Source organism: Podarcis bocagei, assembly GCF_964188305.1.
Source record: "Podarcis bocagei genome assembly, chromosome: 12".
Lineage (NCBI taxonomy): Eukaryota > Metazoa > Chordata > Lepidosauria > Squamata > Lacertidae > Podarcis > Podarcis bocagei.
Window position 1 is genome coordinate 20,281,607 of NC_138137.1, and position 20,603 is coordinate 20,302,209.

General features: G+C 40.9%; 1 protein-coding gene across 2 annotated transcripts in view; it reads right to left on the reverse strand.

The window, feature by feature from the left end:
- Nucleotides 1-20,603, reverse strand: part of UBE2E2 (ubiquitin conjugating enzyme E2 E2) — a 135,759-nt gene that overhangs the window by 114,333 nt on the left and 823 nt on the right. For both annotated transcript variants that reach the window (XM_081164966.1, XM_081164965.1), the window contains exon 2: nucleotides 12,022-12,205. In XM_081164966.1, coding sequence (XP_081021092.1) covers nucleotides 12,022-12,197 — 176 coding nt within the window. In that variant the 5' untranslated portion in view covers nucleotides 12,198-12,205. The remainder of the gene's footprint in view (nucleotides 1-12,021; nucleotides 12,206-20,603) is intronic.

A 20,603-nucleotide genomic window follows, 5' to 3' on the forward strand; every position in this document is an offset into this window, starting at 1 on the left:
GATAAAGATAAAAAGAACTGTGTTACTCTGACAGTACATGCTTTAATTCCAAAAAGGCAAATGGACTACACCTTTGGATTACTTGAGCTAATCTTACATCATCACTCAGCATTTCTAGATGTTCAATGTGTATGACTAAGCCACCTAGAAAGAAAAATGGGTTCCTAGCTGAGAAATGCTATGCAAGTGGTAATGAATCAACATGTTTACAGAGCTAAAAGTTTACAGTCTGCCCATCTGCCATAACGTAAAGAATCTGATTTTCTAAAACTATGATAATTTAGATACTGCAACACAATCAATGTAAAAGATCCATTTACACAAAACTGGTTGGATCAAGACTAAAGTAGTTGCACTTGCACTTCACTGGAATCAGCTAGCATATTCATTATAGCATAAACTTTTATAGACTACAGCCCACTTCATCCATTTTTTTGTGAATAGCCACTGTTAATAATGATCAATGCTGGCAGATCTATTCATTTCATTTCTTTCTGACCTCACTATTTAAAACCACCACCACCATGTATGTGTAAAAGAAACACACACAGAGATAATACTTCATGCATCTGACAACGTGAACTGTACTCCACAAAACTTTATGCCATAATACATTTGTTAGTCTTTAAGGTGCCAGAAGATGTTTTGCTGGTTTAACTGGCTCTCTTCTGGAAACCTACAATGTGAAGTAGTGAGTAATTACTTAAGTCCTATTTATTTCAGCAGGAATTAAATGCAACTAATTGCGTACGGATGCAACTCATTGAGCACATACAATCGTACCTCCTTTTGCGTCTGCCCCGTTTAGGGTCCATTTCATCCAACATCCGCGGCAAACCCGGAAGTACCAGAACTGGTTACTTCCAGGTTTGTTGCTCGCGCATGCACAGAAGAGCTACATTGCACATGTGCAGAGTGGCGCTTTGTCGAGCGTCTCTTTCGTTGAGCGTCTGGGGCTCCAGAACGGATCCTGGACGCAAAAGGAGGTACGACTGTATATTCACTGTGACCTGGGGGGGTGGTGGTGGTGGTGGTGGAGGAATAGAACACTTATATCTGATAGGCATGGTTAACAAATCAAGGAGTAGAATCTTGTGCACCCTTTCCCAGCTTCCACTTTTGCTATGATAAAGTATCACTAAAAGCCTGGAAAATGGTTTAGCGATCAGGAATTTGACATGTACCCTTGCAACACTTCCTGCTAAAATAGCACATTTAAATGCTTAATTTTAACTGTTATGAAAATCAACTTCAATATGGCTTTATTCCAAGAAACCACACATAGGATTCTAGCTCAAGTCCCACTGGTTGCAGAAATTAAACTTGGTGAAGAACATTATTCACTGTATCTCCTTCTGCACAATTGTCTCAAGGTGATGTACAACAAAAACAAAAAGGAACAAAAAAATTAAACTGTTAAATACAAAAAAGAAACAGCCAATACAAAATAAATGCTCATGACAAAGAGACCCATTTAATCAGCTGGGAAAGTCTGTTGAATCTCTTTCACAAAATGGGGCAGCCACACTAAAAGTTCTGCTCTGAGTTACTGTGGAGTGGGCTTCTGAGATCTTTTGGACTTTCAGGAGAAACTTTCCTGCAGACTGCAGCTGCTGTAAAATAGGTTCTTTGTGTTTTCTACTGCTTGTCCAATTGACGCTGGGAAACTGAAAATATTTGATCATCTATATTAATATTCCTGTACATGGTATTTATCATAAGACAGGTTATCTAGCCAAGTATATTTGGTTATTCAAAGTGATCAGTTTCGTGGCACAGTGTGTACGCAGTCCCTGAACAAATATGCTCTGGGCAGTAAGTGTATGCATGAGAGAATGTATTCTCAATTTACAAGGTGCCAGTCTGTACATTTTACCCATGGTCCCAAAAGAAAGAACAACTGCTGTATGTGCATTTTCTGGTTTCATGCAGGAAAGCATAAGCAATATATATTATCAGGATTCTTTAGCTACTCTTATTTCAAGATTTTAGAAGAGAAGAAGTACTCAGTACAGTGGTGCCTCGCAAGACGAAAAGAATTCGTTCTGAGTCTTTTCGTCTTGCGATATTTTTCGTCTTGCGAAGCACGGTCCGTCGCAATTGCGCCTCTTCAAGCGGTTTTTTTAAAAAAGCGCAAGACGTTTTCGTCTTGCGAAGCAAGCCCATAGGGAAATTCGTCTAGCGAAGCAACGCAAAACCGAAAAACCCTTTCGTCTAGCAAGTTTTTCGTCTTGCGAGGCATTCGTCTTGTGGGGCACCACTGTACATTTTAAAAAATGTTTCAAAAACTCTTGGATCTGAATTTGCATTGGTTTTATGCTGCATCATCTGCAGTTTATTTTTATAGTGGTTTTATGTATTTTATGTTATTTTAATGGAAGTTTACAGAACCCATCCTTAACAATTATATTTGGGGGCAGGATATAAATCTATTAAATAAAAATAAAGTACCCTTTAAAACATGACTTTGGAGAAATATTAAAGCTTGCTGTTTTTTATAAATGGCAGGCTTTTTGCTGGCACTTTCGTATATGGCTGAGAAATGGAATCCTTCAAGAGACTGTTCTAGCTGAATACATTTAAACTAAATAATAGATAAGCAACCATGAATTCCACACATGGATATGTGTTAATGTGAAGAATGCATTCAAGGATTCAGTTATTTGACATTGTCCCAGTTCAACTTTTCTTTTTGTATGTGATTAATATAAGCACGCAACTGTACAAGTTTTGTTGGAACTGATCCATGTTATTTTACTACAAATTAATAAAATTATATTCTATTAAAAAAAAGACCCACAAGTCTTGCATTTTGACTTGGCAATAACAAAGTATGCGTGAAAAGTTGCCCAGAATTAACCCAGCAGAACAGGAAAACCTATTTGGTATACAGTCATACGTCATGTTACGGCTGCTTCAGGTTACGTGTTTTCAGGTTGCGGACCGCGGGAAACCCGGAAGCATTGGAACGGGTTACTTCCGGGTTTTGCTGCTCATGCATGTGCAGAAGCGCCAAATCGCGCCTGCGCATATGCGGCGCTTCAGGATGTGAATGCTGCGGGTTGCGGACGTCATCCGTGATGGGGGCAAGTCCGCAACCCAAGGTTCCACTGTATAGCATGCCCTGATTCACAAGTCACATTAAACCATAGATAATGTTTAGCTATGGTTTAACATGAATGAGCAGTGTGCTAAAGCTTAGAAGTCTCCCCTCACTGGCAACCATAAACGACAAGCCTTAGCATATCAAGCCATCCAAAGGTTTGTTCTTGGCTTGGGTTGCTGGGAGGGCAACAAACCATAAGCTTCACTTCAGATGACAAGGCAAGGCAAGGCTTGTAGGATATTGCTCCTGGAGCAGAAGAACAGCAAACAGAAACTTTTGAGCAACATGCATTAGCATGCTGCTTGTTCAGGTTGAACCAAAGCTAAGCATGAACGATGGTTCAGTGTGATGTGCAAATATGTCTATAAAATTTAAGTGTATGCCGCTGAAGTTATTTACTAGACTCTTACATTTCCATTTACAACTAGACCTCAATATATTCAACAGAATTTGAAGCGTAATGAAACTCAAGAATTCTGCCTTTCAGATGTCATCCAAATAAGCACAGCTGCAGATACCAAGAAAAACAAAACTGTATTTTAAACAAAAACAGATCTTCCTCTCTGGCTAATACTTGATCTCACAAGGGGAAGGAAAAAAGGACTTTAAAAATCCGATCTCGTTCTAGTTAAACTGTTCCACAGGGTATTTAGCAATGGCATCTAGCTTGCTTTCAGGTTTTTTTCTTCTTCTCTTTAATCTGTAATCGTACAGGACAATGCTGAACTAAAACTAAACCATTAATGGAGAAAAAAATACATTAGAACAGAGGGTATGTAGATATTTATAACCCTTGATCACTGCAAATTACTTTTATAAATACACTTCTGCATTCAATCATGAAGGTTCTAGCACATGCTAGTGCAGAGCTTTCCAAGCTTTTCATGTTGGTAACACACTTTTTAGACATGCATCATTTTACGACACAGTAACTCAGTTTTGCTAGCAAACTGGAGGTTAAATTAACCCCTTTCTAGTCCTGGGAGGAGCGCAGGGAGCGCTCACATGACACACTGCAGCTGAGAAACTAACATGTCACAACACAGTTTGGAAAGCTCTGCTCTAGTGTGACCAAGAAACAGACACCAGGATAACAGACACCAGGATAGGATATGTAGATGGGAACAAGAACATAGCTAAATACATGTGTTCAAACATATTATTTTTAGGCATATTCCTAAGATGTTTTATAGGTACCCTTAAAATGTGAAGTGTAGATGTGGCTGCAAATTTCCTGTTTAATGTATATTCCATGGCAAATCCAAGTTTCTATGAAATGGCCATACAGTAAACTTGTATAAAAGTAAGTAAATAGTTTGTAACTTAGGACATGGTTGAGAAGGGGCTGAATCCACTGCACACTCCAACTTCTGGGAAATGGATAGCCTTTACACTGGGGGTCACCAAACCTTTTGGGATCATTGAGCACATTTCAAATTCTGAGAGATTGTTGGGGGCACCAATAAAAAATAGCTGCTATTGACGGGGAACATGGCATAACATAAAATTAGAGAAACTGCCACCCCAGACAACCCCAGGCTTACTATGGGAAGTCAGCTATGTCCTGCTGATCCCAACTGTGGTGATTATTCAATATCGAATTTACACAAACAACTCACCCCCTGATGCTGTGAATGAATAGCAACAGGGAGTATTCGTTAGCACCAGGAAAATAAACCCAGTCGCATTTCATAGAAGTAGCTTAAAAGATACCTCTACTTGAACAGCATCCGAAAGTAGCTGTCATTAAATCCCATGCAGTGCCCTTGCAGAAACACCAATGGTGGTAAAACTTTTGACACTGGGTGTCCCAGCCCCTATCAGCAGAGATCCTGCAGAGGGCTGGGCTGCAAACCCCCAGGACTCTTTGAAAGGCCTTCTCTTTTCTCTAACCATCCTTCAATTCACCTCCCTTCATACTGGATAGAGTTTCTCCTAGTATTTATCAATCAAGGGTTGCACACAACCAATTCATACTTGAGAGGAGAGCCATTGAAATCAATAGATCGGGGCCCAGTACGGGCCACATGATCTCCTGCAATGATTTTGCAAAGTTTTTTGCAGATAAAGTCGCTCAGATTCGGGAAGAGGTAGACGCCACCGTGGGAGCAGGGCCGGGGCGGGAGAGTGCTAGAGTCCTGTCTAGTCAAATTGCGTGGGATCAATTCCAATCTGTTACCTCCGAGGATGTGGACAGGCTGCTTGGACAAGTGAAACCAACCACCTGTCTCCTTGATCCTTGCCCATCCTGGCTTATAAAAGCTAGCCGGGAAGGGCTGGGCGATGGGCTTCGTGGGGTGGTGAATGCTTCCCTCCGTGAGGGAGCCTTCCCAGACCCGCTGAAAGAGGCGGTTATTAAACCGCTTCTTAAAAAACCATCTTTAGATGCGGCCACGATGGCCAACTATCGCCCAGTCTCAAATCTTCCATTCTTGGGCAAGGTGATTGAGCGAGTGGTTGCTGAACAACTCCAGGCACGCCTGGAAGAAGCGGACCATTTGGATCCCTTCCAATCGGGATTCAGGCCTCATCACGGGACTGAAACTGCCTTGGTCGCACTGGTTGATGATCTCCGGCAGGCTAGGGACAAAGGTGAGAGCTGTTTCCTAGTTCTGCTGGATCTCTCAGCGGCGTTTGATACCATCGACCATAACATCCTTCTGGACCGTCTTGAGGGGCTGGGAGCTGGGGGCACTGTCATACAGTGGTTCCACTCATTCCTCCTCGGCCGTGTTCAGAAAGTGGTGGTGGGGGATGAGTGTTCAGACCCCTGGGCTCTCACTTGTGGGGTGCCTCAGGGTTCTGTCCTCTCCCCCATGCTTTTCAACATCTACATGCAGCCGCTGGGAGAGATCATCAGGGGGTTTGGGCTGGGTGTTCATCAGTATGCAGATGATACCCAGCTCTACCTTTCTTTCAAATCAGAACCAGTGAAGGCGGTGACAGTCCTGTGTGAGTGTCTGCAGGCGGTTGGAGGATGGATGGCGGCAAACAGATTGAGATTGAATCCTGACAAGACAGAAGTACTGTTTCTGGGGGACAGGAGGAGGGCAGGTGTGGGGGATTCCCTGGTCCTGAATGGGGTAACCGTGCCCCTGAAGGACCAGGTGCGCAGCCTGGGAGTCATTTTGGACTCACAGCTGTCCATGGAGGCACAGGTTAAATCTGTGTCCAGGGCAGCTGTGTACCAGCTCCATCTGATACGTAGGCTGAGACCCTATCTGCCCGCGGACTGTCTCGCCAGAGTGGTGCATGCTCTGGTTATCTCCCGCTTGGACTACTGCAATGCGCTCTACGTGGGGCTACCTTTGAAGGTGACCCGGAAACTACAACTAATCCAGAATGCAGCAGCCAGACTGGTGACTGGGAACGGCCGCCGAGACCATATAACACCGGTCTTGAAAGACCTACATTGGCTCCCAGTACGTTTCTGAGCACAATTCAAAGTGTTGGTGCTGACCTTTAAAGCCCTAAACGGCCTCGGTCCAGTATACCTGAAGGAGCGTCTCCACCTCCATCGTTCTACCCGGACACTGAGGTCCAGCGCCAAGGGCCTTCTGGCGGTTCCCTCACTGCGAGAAGCCAAGTTACAGGGAACCAGGCAGAGGGCCTTCTCGGTAGTGGCGCCCTCCCTGTGGAACGCCCTCCCACCAGATGTCAAAGAGAACAACAACTACCAGACTTTTAGAAGACATCTGAAGGCAGCCCTGTTTAGGGAAGCTTTTAATGTTTGATGTATCATAGTATTTTAATATTCTTTTGGAAGCCGCCCAGAGTGGCTGGGGAAACCCAGCCAGATGGGCGGGGTATAAATAATAAATTATTATTATTATTATTATTATTATTATTATTATTATTATTATTATTATTATTATAGATTTAAATTAGTCATGGCCATTTATTTTAAAAAGTCTACTCTAAGTAGGACTTCGTTGGAGCCTCATAGTTTTATATTAAGAATTATATAATACAGTTATGGCTGCACATCATCTTTTTTCATTTAATTTTTTGTATAATTTATGAACAAGCATCAATATTAGCTGGGTGCTACAACAAAACATACTGGTTTGCAACTAAATAGAATCATTATTGAATCTGGCTACAAATACAACACTTTCGGTATGCAGGGCACAATTCTTCATTCATGCTTAGCATATATACTCTGCCTTTTTACAAAAAAGAAAAAAGAAAAAGATCAAAGCACTGCAGACTGCTATCTCTTTAGAAACAAGCATTTATATTTAGCCGTTTCTCAACATACCACAAAGATATTAAGCAAGATCATCAATTTGAAGGCTCTGGATGCAATCCTTTGCACACTTATTTGGAAGTAAGGCCTTTTCAAAAACAGCGGATTGGGATTTTAAGTGCCGGTAACTTTTCAGAAGCTAAGGCTAATAGGTACTTGGCATAATATCATCTCTACATATAATGGAATACAATGTCTGTGCTCTTTGGTTGGTAGAGTTATAAACAGTCATAATCTGAAAATGTACATATAACAAACCTCCAGTAGCTAGGGCACAAAATAGGAATACAAGATCAACCATATGGGCTACGTGGATAAGCCAACATTAGTGGACTGTTGGTACAATTATATTCAAGTCAAAAGTAATTGATAACCATAATTTAAAATTCTGCTACCCTTAATCTTAAAAACACAATTATTCTTAAAAATCTGTACTTTGACTTAACATGAGTGCATGGATTTTTAAAGAATGCCTTCTTTTTTCATTTGAAAATAGTCTGTGTCTGGGGTACAGGTAATACAGTGGTACCTCGCAAGACGAACGCCTCGCGTGGTGTAGTGGTTAAGAGCGGTAGACTCGTAATCTGGTGAACCGGGTTCGATTCCCCACTCCTCCACATGCAGCTGCTGGGTGACCTTGGGCCAGTCACACTTCTCTGAAGTCTCTCAGCCCCACTCACCTCACAGAGTGTTTGTTGTGGGGGAGGAAGGGAAAGGAGAATGTTAGCCGCTTTGAGACTCCTTCGGGTAGTGATAAAGCGGGATAACAAATCCAAACTCTTCTTCTTCTTCTTCGCAAGATGGAAAACCCGCTAGACGAAAGGGTTTTCCGTTTTGGAGGCGCTTCGCAAGACGAATTTCCCTATGGGCTTGCTTCGCAAGACGACAGCCCATAGGGAAATATCCGGGACAGCGGGGAAGCACAGTGCGTCTTCCCCACTGTCCTCGGACCTCCTCCGAAGCCGGGCGGTGGGGCGGGAACGCCTCCTCCCGCCGCTGCCGGGCTTCGGACCTCCTCCGAAGCCGGGCGGTGGGGCGGGAACGCCTCCTCCCGCTGCCGGCGGGCTTCGGAACGCTGCTCCGAAGCCGGGCGGCGGGGAGGGAACTGAAGGTCTGAAGGTGGTTTCCCTAGGAACGCATTAATTGATTTTCAATGCATTCCTATGGGAAACCGTGCATCGCAAGACGAAAAACTCGCAAGACGAAGAGACTTGCGGAACGAATTAATTTCGTCTTGCGAGGCACCACTGTAGTAATTACTTTAGAAATTGCTTTTGCTTTCAAGTGCTATCTGTTTGGGGCATAAACTAGTGCATCTTGAACAAAGCTTAACATAACTACCAGCTATTTCATCTTCTCTTCTGGCTCAGTTAACTCCTCAATCTACAAGATTATTATTAAAACTATATTTAGAATGAAATATTTGCTGTAGTTAACATAGGTATGCCAACATTTTCATAAAGATATTAGCATTACTGAGACCATTACAGACAAAAGTGTATCTCCACATATACAGTTGTTTAAAAAGAAAAACATTACATTATAAATTTAGGCGAAATATAATTGTTCAGATATTGTATGACAAAAGCACAGTTTCTTGTAGGTGCACACACTGATTTCCTCCTCTTCTGTTGTATTATGTTTCTCTTGCCAAACAGTGTGTTTGTGGGGCTTTAAAAACCTGCAAAACCTTTTTGATGAGAAATCAAAGAGGCAGGGGAAAATATGTCTGTGAAACCATAAGCAATAAGTCCATGTAACTTCCAAGCCTTTTGTAAACTGTCATTCTTACGCTGTTAGCAGTAACTGCCACTAAATGAATGTGTTTTGTTATGCAAAACAAAACTTTTAAAGAAAACATTTCATCTTTTCAGTAGGCTATGCCAACTTAACCTGGTTAAAAAGACTTAAGATCCAATATATGCTTGCTTACTCAAAAAGCCTACAGAGTTCAATAGGATTTACTCACAAGTGTATGTAGTATTATACAGTTAAAATAGAACCACAGAACTGTAGAGTTGGAAGGGACCACAATGGTCATTTAGTCCAACCCCTCCAATGCAGGAATCTTTTGCTCAAAGTGGCACTCAAACCCACGACCTTGCCCTACCAACTGAGCTAGCTCCTACATTATGCACAGTACTATTTATCTATTTAAGACATTTTATTGTCTCAGAAAATGAGACAATAAAAATGTATCACAAACCTGAACGCTACTTAAAATGCCTGCTGGGACAGAAAGTTTTAATCATGGGTCTGAGGTTCAGCAAGGAGAGTGCCTGCCTTATATCAGCTGAGAAAGTGCTGCAGTTTGGGGTGCATTACACTGAATACATGTCTTCTAGTAGTTGCTGGCCATGCACCTGAGCCACAGGAGACCAACAAAGAGACTCCACCCAGGAGCTCTGTGTTTGGGCTGGGATATAAGGGATCAGCTTGCCAATTGGAAGCTTGGAGGTTCGAATCCCTGTGACGGAGTGAGCTCCCGTTGCTCTGTCCCAGCTCCTGCCAACCTGGCAGTTTGAAAGCACGCCAGTGCAAGTAGATAAAGAGGTACCACTGTGGCGGGAAGGCAAATGGCGTTTCCGTGCGCTCTGGTTTCCATCATGTGTTCCATTGCGCCAGAAGCGACTTAGTCATGCTGGCCACAGGACCCAGAAAGCTGTCTGTGGACAAATGCAAACTCCCTTGGCCTGAAGCGAGATGAGTGCCGCACCCCATAGTTGCCTTTGACTGGACTTAACTGTCCAGGGGCCTTTCACCTTTTTATAAGGGATCAAGTGATCCTTAAGATACCCTAGACTCATATGGTCAAGATCTTTGTAAATCAATGGTCTAGCTGCAGCATTTTGCAACAGTTGGAGCTTCTGGACCAGGCACAAAGGGCAGCCCCATATATAATGTACTGCAATAATCAAGTTTTGAGGTTACCAGTATTTGTTTAAGAGCAGCAAGCACCCACCCGGCTGACTGTCTTTCACCAGCCAAGATGAACAGAGATCAATTGAGTAAGAAGCTGGTCACATCATTGCAAGTGTCTTGCTCACATCAGCAGGGCACATAAACTGAAATAATCCCATTGGCCCATTGGACGCCCCAACCAGACTTGCAAAAACTGCACTATGGAGTTGTGAACTGTCCAACGCTTTATGCTACCTGCTGTTTACACTGTTGCTTTTTTTTCTTTCTGGATTATATGTTTGTGTTTTAAAAGATGCCCTGGAGAAGGACTCCTCAGTCCTCAACAAGAGCAAAATAAACATGATTTAATAAACAAATTATAGTCCTAATCCATACCAGTCAGTTTACAACGGTATAAACAAGCATTACCATGAGAATACAGTAAGAAACACTATCAACAATAGGAATACTGTACACTATGAATGTCATTTGGCCCATTGTTTTAAACATTGTTTTTTTTTAAGAAACAAGTCATTTGCTCTCCCTGTGATCATTTCTGGCTAGTTATGGATCAAGCATTAAAAGCATAAGTTGTTGCCCTAAAACAACCCGAAATTTAAGAGGACTGAGAATGAGCATTATTTAAAGGGCATGTAAAACTATCAACTGAGAAATCCACAAGAATCTTAATGTGCATTTGCATATATTCTATTCAGTGGTTGCCCTACACAGAGTTTTGAGGAATATTTTGCACACAACGAAGTGAATCAAGTAGTAGCTACCCATGCAGTGTTTCATGTGCATGATGGAGTAGCTACACCGAGCCGAGGAAACGCTAACAATGTTTTAGACAAAACTGGTGTTGCCAGAATGAAGAACGACTCAATAATATGGAGCAATAGAAAAGCAAGCAGTAATGTCACCATGCAGCTGGTACACTTAACAATAAATTATATATTTAACCAGTCACACTGTAAGATGCCAAAGCAATCAGTTGCCCTGAGTTTTTCATGTCTGTAGGACTATACTTTAGATAGGTTTTTGGTTTTTTTGTTTGTTTTTTAAATCCATGACTGGTTTGAGTTCCCCAGAAATAGAATTTGAATTCTTCTGTTCAGGCTTATGCTGCCATGTGCTTGCGGGGAAACTATTAATGCAGGCTCCATCTGTGCAGAGTCTAAGCACACCAATCGTTCTCATGAAGTGACTGATGCAACAGCCTAAGATCTCGTAAGTAGCTGATCTCCAAATCTACCTTCTCTCTTGGGAACGAGAAAGCCAAAAGTACTAAGGAAGTCTGCCGTTTAACACTATGAAATGAAAATGCATTTTCAGTCATACTGACATTTTACCTAACCAAGCAGGCAAAGGAAAGCATCATATTTTACAGCAGTAAGTATTATATAGCATTCTATCACACTGAATTGCTGAAATGTCCAAAATGTTTTTAGCTAATTAACCTTGACTTATGCCAACAAATCTGAAAACTAGTCAATCACATAAATGCAAGTGTGTGCATCTATGTATAAAGGTACAAAACTGCCTCAATTTTAACAGCAATATAGGAATGTCAGTGCATTTACATAAACTATTATTATAGCCATTTGGATTAAGAACCAGTGAGTCAACCAATCAGTGATCATACTAAGGCTAACACAAACATACAACCCTGTGGAGTAATAAAATAGTCAGCAGGTGAATAGATGCCTACTAATGATGTTAATTAACAGGAAAGGTAGAGAAAAAGTCCACAGAGAGCAAGTACCTTTTAGCACTAGTTGAAAGTTTAGCAGCTGTTTTGCTAGATATTTTGCCCTCCTTTTTCTTGGGCTGAACCTGTTCTCTTTCTTGATCTTGTTGAACACCTTCCCGCTGATCTCCATCAGAGCTGCCTCCACTAGTGCTTGGACTATCGTCAACTCTTTGCCCTTCAGTGGACATCTTAGATTCTAAATGGAAAACAAACAAGGAATATAAATAAAATCATAGCTTTGGTTATTACTCATCCAAACAAATTATGAAGCCATTGGGAGAGGGAAAGCATCCAGAGCTTTGGACTGTGACGTCACTATCATGCAGATGACATACAGCTGCATCACTTTTTTTCAACCTAAGAATCCAAGGGAGGCAACAGATTTTTTAGGAAATGTATCTGGGTAGACGAAGCTTAAATTCATCTTGGGAAGACAAAGAATCTGTGGGTTGGGAAGTTTGGGGTACTCCAAGATCGGCTTTTCCCAACCTGGCAACCTCCAGGTGTGTTGGACAACTCCCATCCATCATAGGCAGGCAATGGAATTATCATTCAAAACCCATGGAAGGTACCAGATTAGCAAATCTGTTGTAAACTTGTAATTGTCTGGTGAGACACAGACAGCAAGTGCAGCTTGTATGCTGGCTGCAACCCTGTAAGCGGGAGTCACACATTGGCCTAAGTTATCCACATACTAGTTATCTCCAAGCATACCTACAATGCACATGGGGTTGCCTCTTAAAATGATCCAGATGCTGGGAAATCTGAGAACTAACACCAATTTTAAACCAACTGCACCAGCCACATTAAACTTCTGGTCATAATTTGAAGTGTTGGTCTTGATCTTTACATTTTGGGGCCAGGGTTTGTAAAGGATCGTCTTGCCTTGCTCTTGTTCATATACTGCTTTGTGATGCTGCTTTTAAAAGTGACCAAAACACTTCAATAATAATCCTGGGATTTTTGTTCCAATGTCACAATGTGAAAAATACTTCATTTATATGCATTCCACTTTTATCCTTATATGTCTTCACTTGTATTAGATAAAAAAACAAAAAAAATCAGATAGGATAAGCAACTATTGTGAAAAGAAGGGTAGTGAAGGAGAGCTAATGCTAAATGCATAAATTAGAAGCCTGAAGTAACACTACAGAGTTACTGTTTTAGCAAGTAACTCATAATAATCACCTTATCTATTTTAGGTTGGCAACTTTTTCGTCCATCACTTTCTGAAATGTAGCAACCCTAATCTATTTCCTTAATCATATAGACTATTTTCCATTCTTTGGGATAACATGTACAGGGATTCTCTTTCCTCAAATAAGAGCAAAAAAATTTGACCTAACTTAATACCCAACACAAGCCAATACCTATGCTAATCTCCAGACTCTTTCCTCAACTTCTTCTATGGTGAAGACTCTTTTCAATTTGTTTTTGTTTTGTTTTTAGGAGATAGCCCTCAGAATATCCTAAGTAATAAAAAGCATGATTCTGAGTGTGTTCATGTAACATGCACCTGAAATTAGAAGGCAGCCTCACTTGATCAATAATCTTCAACCTAGTACAGTACTCTATATGTAAAACCTAGTGTTTTAATATCTCTCACATGTCTGCCTTAAACTCACAGCTGCAAACAGCAAGAAGCTGGCACCTAAAAGAAAGGCCTAAAAATGTAGAGATTTGGATTCACTTAAATTTGGATGGAAGCCCTACAGTACCTTTAAAGAACACCGAGATTACAATCTTATGTACACTTTCTCCTACTGGACACAATGGTACTTCTGAATAAACATGCTTAGGATCAACCTGCATTAGTTACAACAATCTGGTACAGTATTTTTAAAAACTTCCTGGGCACAATCCAACTAAAGTTAAGCTATTTCAGATCATAGCATTTAAACATATTCTTAACGTTATTACTGAAACATAGTAAATACAGTATGTTTTAACTTTGGTTAGATCTGTAATCTACAAGGGACATTAATATAGCAATATATAAAAGCCAAGAATCTCAAACTGCACAGCAGGGTATAAGTTGGACTACTTTAAGACTGAGCAATACCAATTCTAATTTTATAGGAAGGCAGGGTAGAACAGTGGATAGATCAGTTTTTGACTGAGCTTTATTTTTATTTTGACTGGATTTATTTTTTATTTATTAACAGAATTTCTATTCTACCCATCAGTAAAATTTAACAGGGCAACTTACAAAAACTTCAAAATAAAGCATCATAAAGATAAAATATGATACGACCCAAGACAGCCTATTGGAAAGATACCATGATGGTATTAAAAGCTGCTAAGAGATGCAGATGAGTAAAAGAGCTGCATTCATCCTGTCTCTTCCCCAGCACAGATAATGTATCAGGATGGCCAAAGTGCTTTCAAAGCCAAAACTGGGTCTAAAACTCAACAAAATGGATCCAAATAGTTAGTCTCTTCCAAATGATAATGAAATTGCACCATCTCCCTGGCTTTTAAACTGTTTCCCTGGAAAAGAAATTTAGCAAGCTGGTAGTTATTACAACCAGCGTTCGAAACTCCCATTGTTCTAGGCACATTTTGCAACGGAATTTCATTAGCACAAGCAGTTTCTGAGCTCTGGGCACAGCACTGCGCCTAAGATTTCAGATTAAAACTGCAGAGTGAAAGAAATGGAGTTCATTCATTTACTGCTTTGTATTCTTGTTATAAAAAAGGTGCCTAGACGTTCCGTTGTTGTGCCCATAACCTATGTTTAAGGTGCCATTTAGCTCCTAGCTTTCACATCTCAGTTTCTAACACCGATTACAACCTTCCAGGTCCAGGAATATTTTTTCTCTGCCTCACAACCGCCTCCTTAAGGGCAACTCAGTCTCATAAGGAGCATATTCCAGCTCCTGGTTCCAGACAGTCATTCCATCACTGAGCCAAGAGAAGCAAAGGTCAAGCATGCAGGTGGCAGGCTGTACGTGTCTAATAATATTGTACATAACATTCTCATGCCTGAACAACTAAAATTCATCCAACAAGGACAAGACTTAGCTCTGGACACCCCTGTAGACCTGGGGGAGTTTGACTATTACAATTTGCCACACAGGGGTGATATATCCAATAACACTGTAGGGGAGGAAAAGCTTAAGTCTCACCTGTGGTTCTGATTTGAATGGGAGGTGGGGTGGGCACATTTGGTTTTTATTTTATCTTTAAACCCAATAGTCCAAGAGCAAGTGTCAAAAAATGCATGTCATGATATAAAAGTTTTTGCCATCTTGACGTCTTACAATGTTGTGGCATTTCCAAAATTGCCTGTCTTACGCACAACTGCAAGAGCTTTTAGTAAGGCAACCCCAAAACTCTTTCCTTGGACTAATAATGAGATCATGAGGTACATAGATGTAACAAGCTGTATTGGTTGGGGAATCATGTGAATAATGTGCAGACTATCCAATCTGACGGACTTTGCTGGATTTAAGCCCCTTTCTGGTCCCTCCAAAAACTGGTAGAGAGGACCGTTAATTACATCATAAGGTACACGCGAATGTGGAACTCTGTAGCAAGAAGGATCTGAATAACTCTGCATACAGTAAAATAGTAATCTCCCAGTGCCAGCCTCTGAAATGTACTTGGGAAATAACAGAGCAACTGCAATGTATTGACTCCAGCTCCCAGCACCTGAGGCTAAACCAGAAGGGTATGATTGCTTTATCAGAAAGTTCTTAAGAGTAAACAGGAACATGCCTCTTAACTTTTCCTCAAAGCAAAAGAGTTTACAAGAACAGTAAAGTGGGTCTTATTCCCAAAACCTGGTTAGAAACCAGGTGGAAGCAGATACAGAAAATCCTTTTCACCAAGAAGAGTCTGAATCAACAGTACCACCAACTGCTCTTCCACTTTGGTTAAAACAGTGAAATTTGCAACCTTCATATAAAATCAGAAGGACACAGTTTTGTTTTTTTAAAAAAATCAGTAATCTACAAGAGCTTCTTGCAATGTGTATGGAAACGGTGCCTAACTAAGTGAATTGTAATGTTTCCTCTTACAAGTATTACAGAATTTTACTACTCTATAGTTTTATCACTATTAATTTTAATCCGATTTTAGGCAGATTCTGCCATTTTATTTTCTTTAAGACTTATGTTTTAATTGGAAAGCTACCTTGGGAATCTTTTGTGAGATTGAAAGACAGGATAAAAATACCCTATATAAGATGAGGAAATTAACTTTTGGAACCAGGCCACTGTTTCTTCACAGCAAGCTATTGCCAGCCATGATGGATATGGGTCAAGCAAGAAAAATCTAGCATCGTCTCCTCTCCCACAGCAAGACAGTACACTTCTTTCACTGCCCCTCTTACTCATGGTGGGAAACCACAATAGGCAATTTGTAAACATCCTGCAATATTTGCCACAAATACAAAATACTGCCCAGGGAGGCAGGGGGAGCAATATAGATTACAGTATTTCTCTAAAAACACATACACTGCAATCTCCGCTCCTTGTTGGATTATGATGTCTTTTGATTTTGCCACGATGTGGGCACCAATAGCACTTGGAAGTCAGTAAGTGAGTAATTTCTACTGAGCTGCTTCATCTGTACAAGCCCTTACTTGCAAGCAAAATTGGCTTAGGATTTAAGACATTAAGCAACAATGACCAGATCAACCAACATTTATTTATTTTTTACAACCATTGATTAAAAAGTAGCATAAGACTAGCATTTTTATGTCAAAAATGTTACAGGATTTGGGTTACAGGAATCAGTTGAATCCTTGTTTTATTTTATTTTTTAAAACATAAAGGACATATTTGGGCTACACTTAGTCAATCTATTAAATTAAAAACATTTTGATCCACTGCAAAGGCACACCAGATGAATGAGGCAGATTTTAAATATAATTTTTAACACAAGCTATCAGTGACAAATCAAATGACAAGAAACACTTTAAAAGAGTTATTCTCTCTGTGTGAGAAAGCAACAGCTTATTCTGTGTGCTTCAAATTATAGCTTTTCTTCCTTTACAACTATTTTCTCATATACAAATTTATATCAGTCTGCTAAGACTGTCTCAATCAAGTGATAGCCCTAGAAAATAATTTTTTAAAAAAATCTGAGGAAAGGTTACAGAGTTGCCTTCCTATTTTAGCTATTCTTTCCTTAAAACTATTGATCTTTTACATAACACGTTTTGAAAGGAATGATGGCACAACATGCACATACTTCGGAGTGACTTACCAGAAAAACATCAGTAACCCTTTTAGTGAATTCCAAGCACACGTTTGCCCTAACAATTGTACTATAAATATTACTGCTGTTGAAAAAGAACTATATTGTATTTCAGAAGTTCAGGTTACCATTCATCAGATAAATGCATAACAGCAGCAGTCCATAACATATCATTACTTTAACAAGTAATGCCAGTTTTTACAACAGAAAATAAATGTTTTAATCTGTCATGAGATGTCTCTCTCTCTCTCTCTCTCTCTCTCTCTCTCGCTCTCTCTCTCTCTCACACACACACACACACACACACACTCTTCCATGCTATATACTGCAAACATTTAAACTACACGTCAAGTTATATTTTATTTGAAGGAGCTTAGAGCTAAATATAACTGGGATAAAAACATATTTAGCTTGGGAAGTTTAACCTTTTGCATGTGGTCAAAAGAAAATAAACAAAACAACAAACGATCTGAAAATCAACAGGGGAGAGTGATACTGTAGGAAAGTATTTTATTGCCGTTATTAATACCACACACAATCAAGTAGCCTCAAGGTTGTGTCATAGTGCAATAAACAAAAAATGGGGGGGGGGGGAGAGAGACACTGCCTAAATCCCTTTTCTATTAAATTACTCCACATCCAGAGAAAGGCTTTTAAGCGTCTGGTAAGAGAAACACATAGGGATGCACAAGGGTCAGAGAGGTTAAAGTCTTTCCAAGACTACAAGATAATGAAGGAGAAACATGAGTATGAAAGTATCTGGGCTGTCTACGAACTTACATAAAAATGCACAGAACTGGGGCTTCAAGTCCTCTCCCTTTCTACCTTATCCTCCGATCAACTCAAGGAAGAATAAACAGAACCTTAGAAACTGGGATTCAAATGGCAAGGAAAGACACTGATGATGTCTTCTACAGCAGCCTTTAATTTCATATAAGCGAAGATGAATTGAACATTTCTGCTGGGTTCGTGAAAAGCAGCAGCAAGCATTACCTCACTTCATCTTCATTAGAAGCCAATCAGGGTGAAATGATCAAAACATTGGGGAGGGGAGTAGGAGAACAGGGGAATATGGTTTATAACCAACTAGGCCAAGGTTTGTAATGTATGGCGGGGGGCGAAGGGGGAGAAAGAGACTGAAGCAGCTGCTCTGGACTGATACAGACACAGACACACAGAATAGATACATACAAGTCACTTATTTTTCTATTTCCCCAGAGGGGGTGGGGAGCCCCATGTCATAGACATAATTATGCAGTAGTGGAAATGGCAAGAGGTTGAAATGGACACTTTTAAAATGTGACATCCTCTCCTTCTCAGGCACTTTCTTGGAAAGGCAGAAACAAGAGAAAACCAGGGTGGTGAAAGGCAGGATGACATAAAATGTAGCAAAATGAAATAGGGGGAACACAGACAGTGGACGATGGAAGGAAGGAGATGGTGTGGTTTTTTTCCAACCAAAAAGAGAGGCTTGAGGCAGGCCTGGGATACATATTGGAGACATTCCAGAAAAAGGAGTGGGTGGGAGGTATGAGATATTTCTTTGCTACAAAGAAGATGCTGCTAATCATACAAAAGCCTACAGACTTGTTCTCTCTACAGGGGCAGGAAAGGGCGAAGTTGCTTGACCACCTCCTCTTTTGGAGAACTTAAGACAGTAATAATGAAGGAGAGCAATTGGTGCTTTACTTCTCAATAAAGCATTTCTCTCACTAACTGGGAGGAAAAAGATAATTTACTTTGTGCATATAGAATAGGGGCAATTAGGACAAAGAAGGTAAATGCTAATGGGACAGCGACACCAGCAATAGCAATAGCAGAGCAACCTGGGAGAAACTGGATTCAAAAATAGGTCTGGTGGTTCCATTTATTTTAACAATGAAAATAGAAGGCTAAGCAACAAGAATAGGGAGAATGATGGGAACAATGCAAAAATCTCAAGGGGATGGCCTTTTGTTTTAAGGAAGAGAAATATATCTGGCTGAGTCAGTAGTATGGTGCAATGAAGAAGTTACTGGGGTATTACTGGTAATGATGAAAAGCAGCACACCAAGAGCACAGAAGACAGAGAAAGGACAGTAATGACTGAGTTATGACAGGACACTTGATGGCTGTGGTATATTATATGGAGGATTTTCTCAGGAAGTGGGAACAAACACTGAGTTCTACATGATGAATTTCCAATACAGAACCACTTGGGTGTAAGAATCCACACACGGGGCTATTAGCCATTACAAAAATGCAATGTTTCCTTCATTAGCATGACATGAGAGTTCCATGTGATAAAACAGTCTATCCATCACCTTAGATGACACACACACGTGCGAACATACAAACACACACAGAGTCATATAATTTCCTATAAGTGATAATCATATAGAAAGTTGGTCACATCTGAGGTAGTCTTTGCCATAGTTATCCTAACGAGAGCTTTGGCTCAGAGTGATGGAATTATTGTAGAGAAAATTTGTTATATTGGGAAGAGGTGTGTAGCTAAACTTGAGAGTGGTACCATTTCTTTTATAAAGTGGATCTTTCAGAGGACAAAACTTTAGTTGATGAGGTCAGGTTAGCGATGAGCACAATAAAGCACCCAAACAGCATTTCTGACGGCCTATATTTTGAGAAACTATGAGCAGCTTGGAGGACAAAGGACTTATTGAGAGGATTAAGAACTTTCGGAAGGACACAGTGCAGAGGGTTTGCCTACTGCAGAGTATCAAGGCCAGTGACTAAAAGGCTGTGGAAAGGGTCATATATTAGGGGACATGCCCTGTTTTAGAACTAGACATGACACAGCTATGATAAAAGCAGAACATGGAAACTATTGCTCGGGTGGGTCAGGGATGCTGTAGCAAAAACTAGTTTAGAGGGGGTGTCTGCCACAGGAAGTTGAACAGGCAACAGCAGTATTTTTGTTGTGGTGAGGTGGGAGGTCCTAAAACAGGAGATGTGCTGCATGAGAAAAGGAAAGGAGTGTCTGCCGTATAAGTGTATCTCCAAGGAACAGAAGCCATTTGGTCCAGGTGCCTCAACATACAGCACTGAAGCACACAAAGCCACTATTGTGGGTCAGAATTAACACCTCACCGAGCCCAGAAGGATCGGGGGTTCAAGACCCACCTTTCCCCCTTCCCCTTCCCAACTAAGAAAGGTGGCGAGAGGGCATTAACAGGATGGTCATGAGGTTTTTTAAGGAGAGGCCGGATGGTCATCTGTCATGGTTGCTTTAGCTGAGATTCCTACATTGCAGGGGGTTGGACTAGAAGACCCTTGGGGTCCCTTCCAACTCTCCAATTCTACTGAAGGAGAGTGGGGGCTGCCTGGCAAGCAGAGGAATGGATGGTGAAGAATTAAGCACAAGGGGGGGAGGTGAACAGGATAAATAT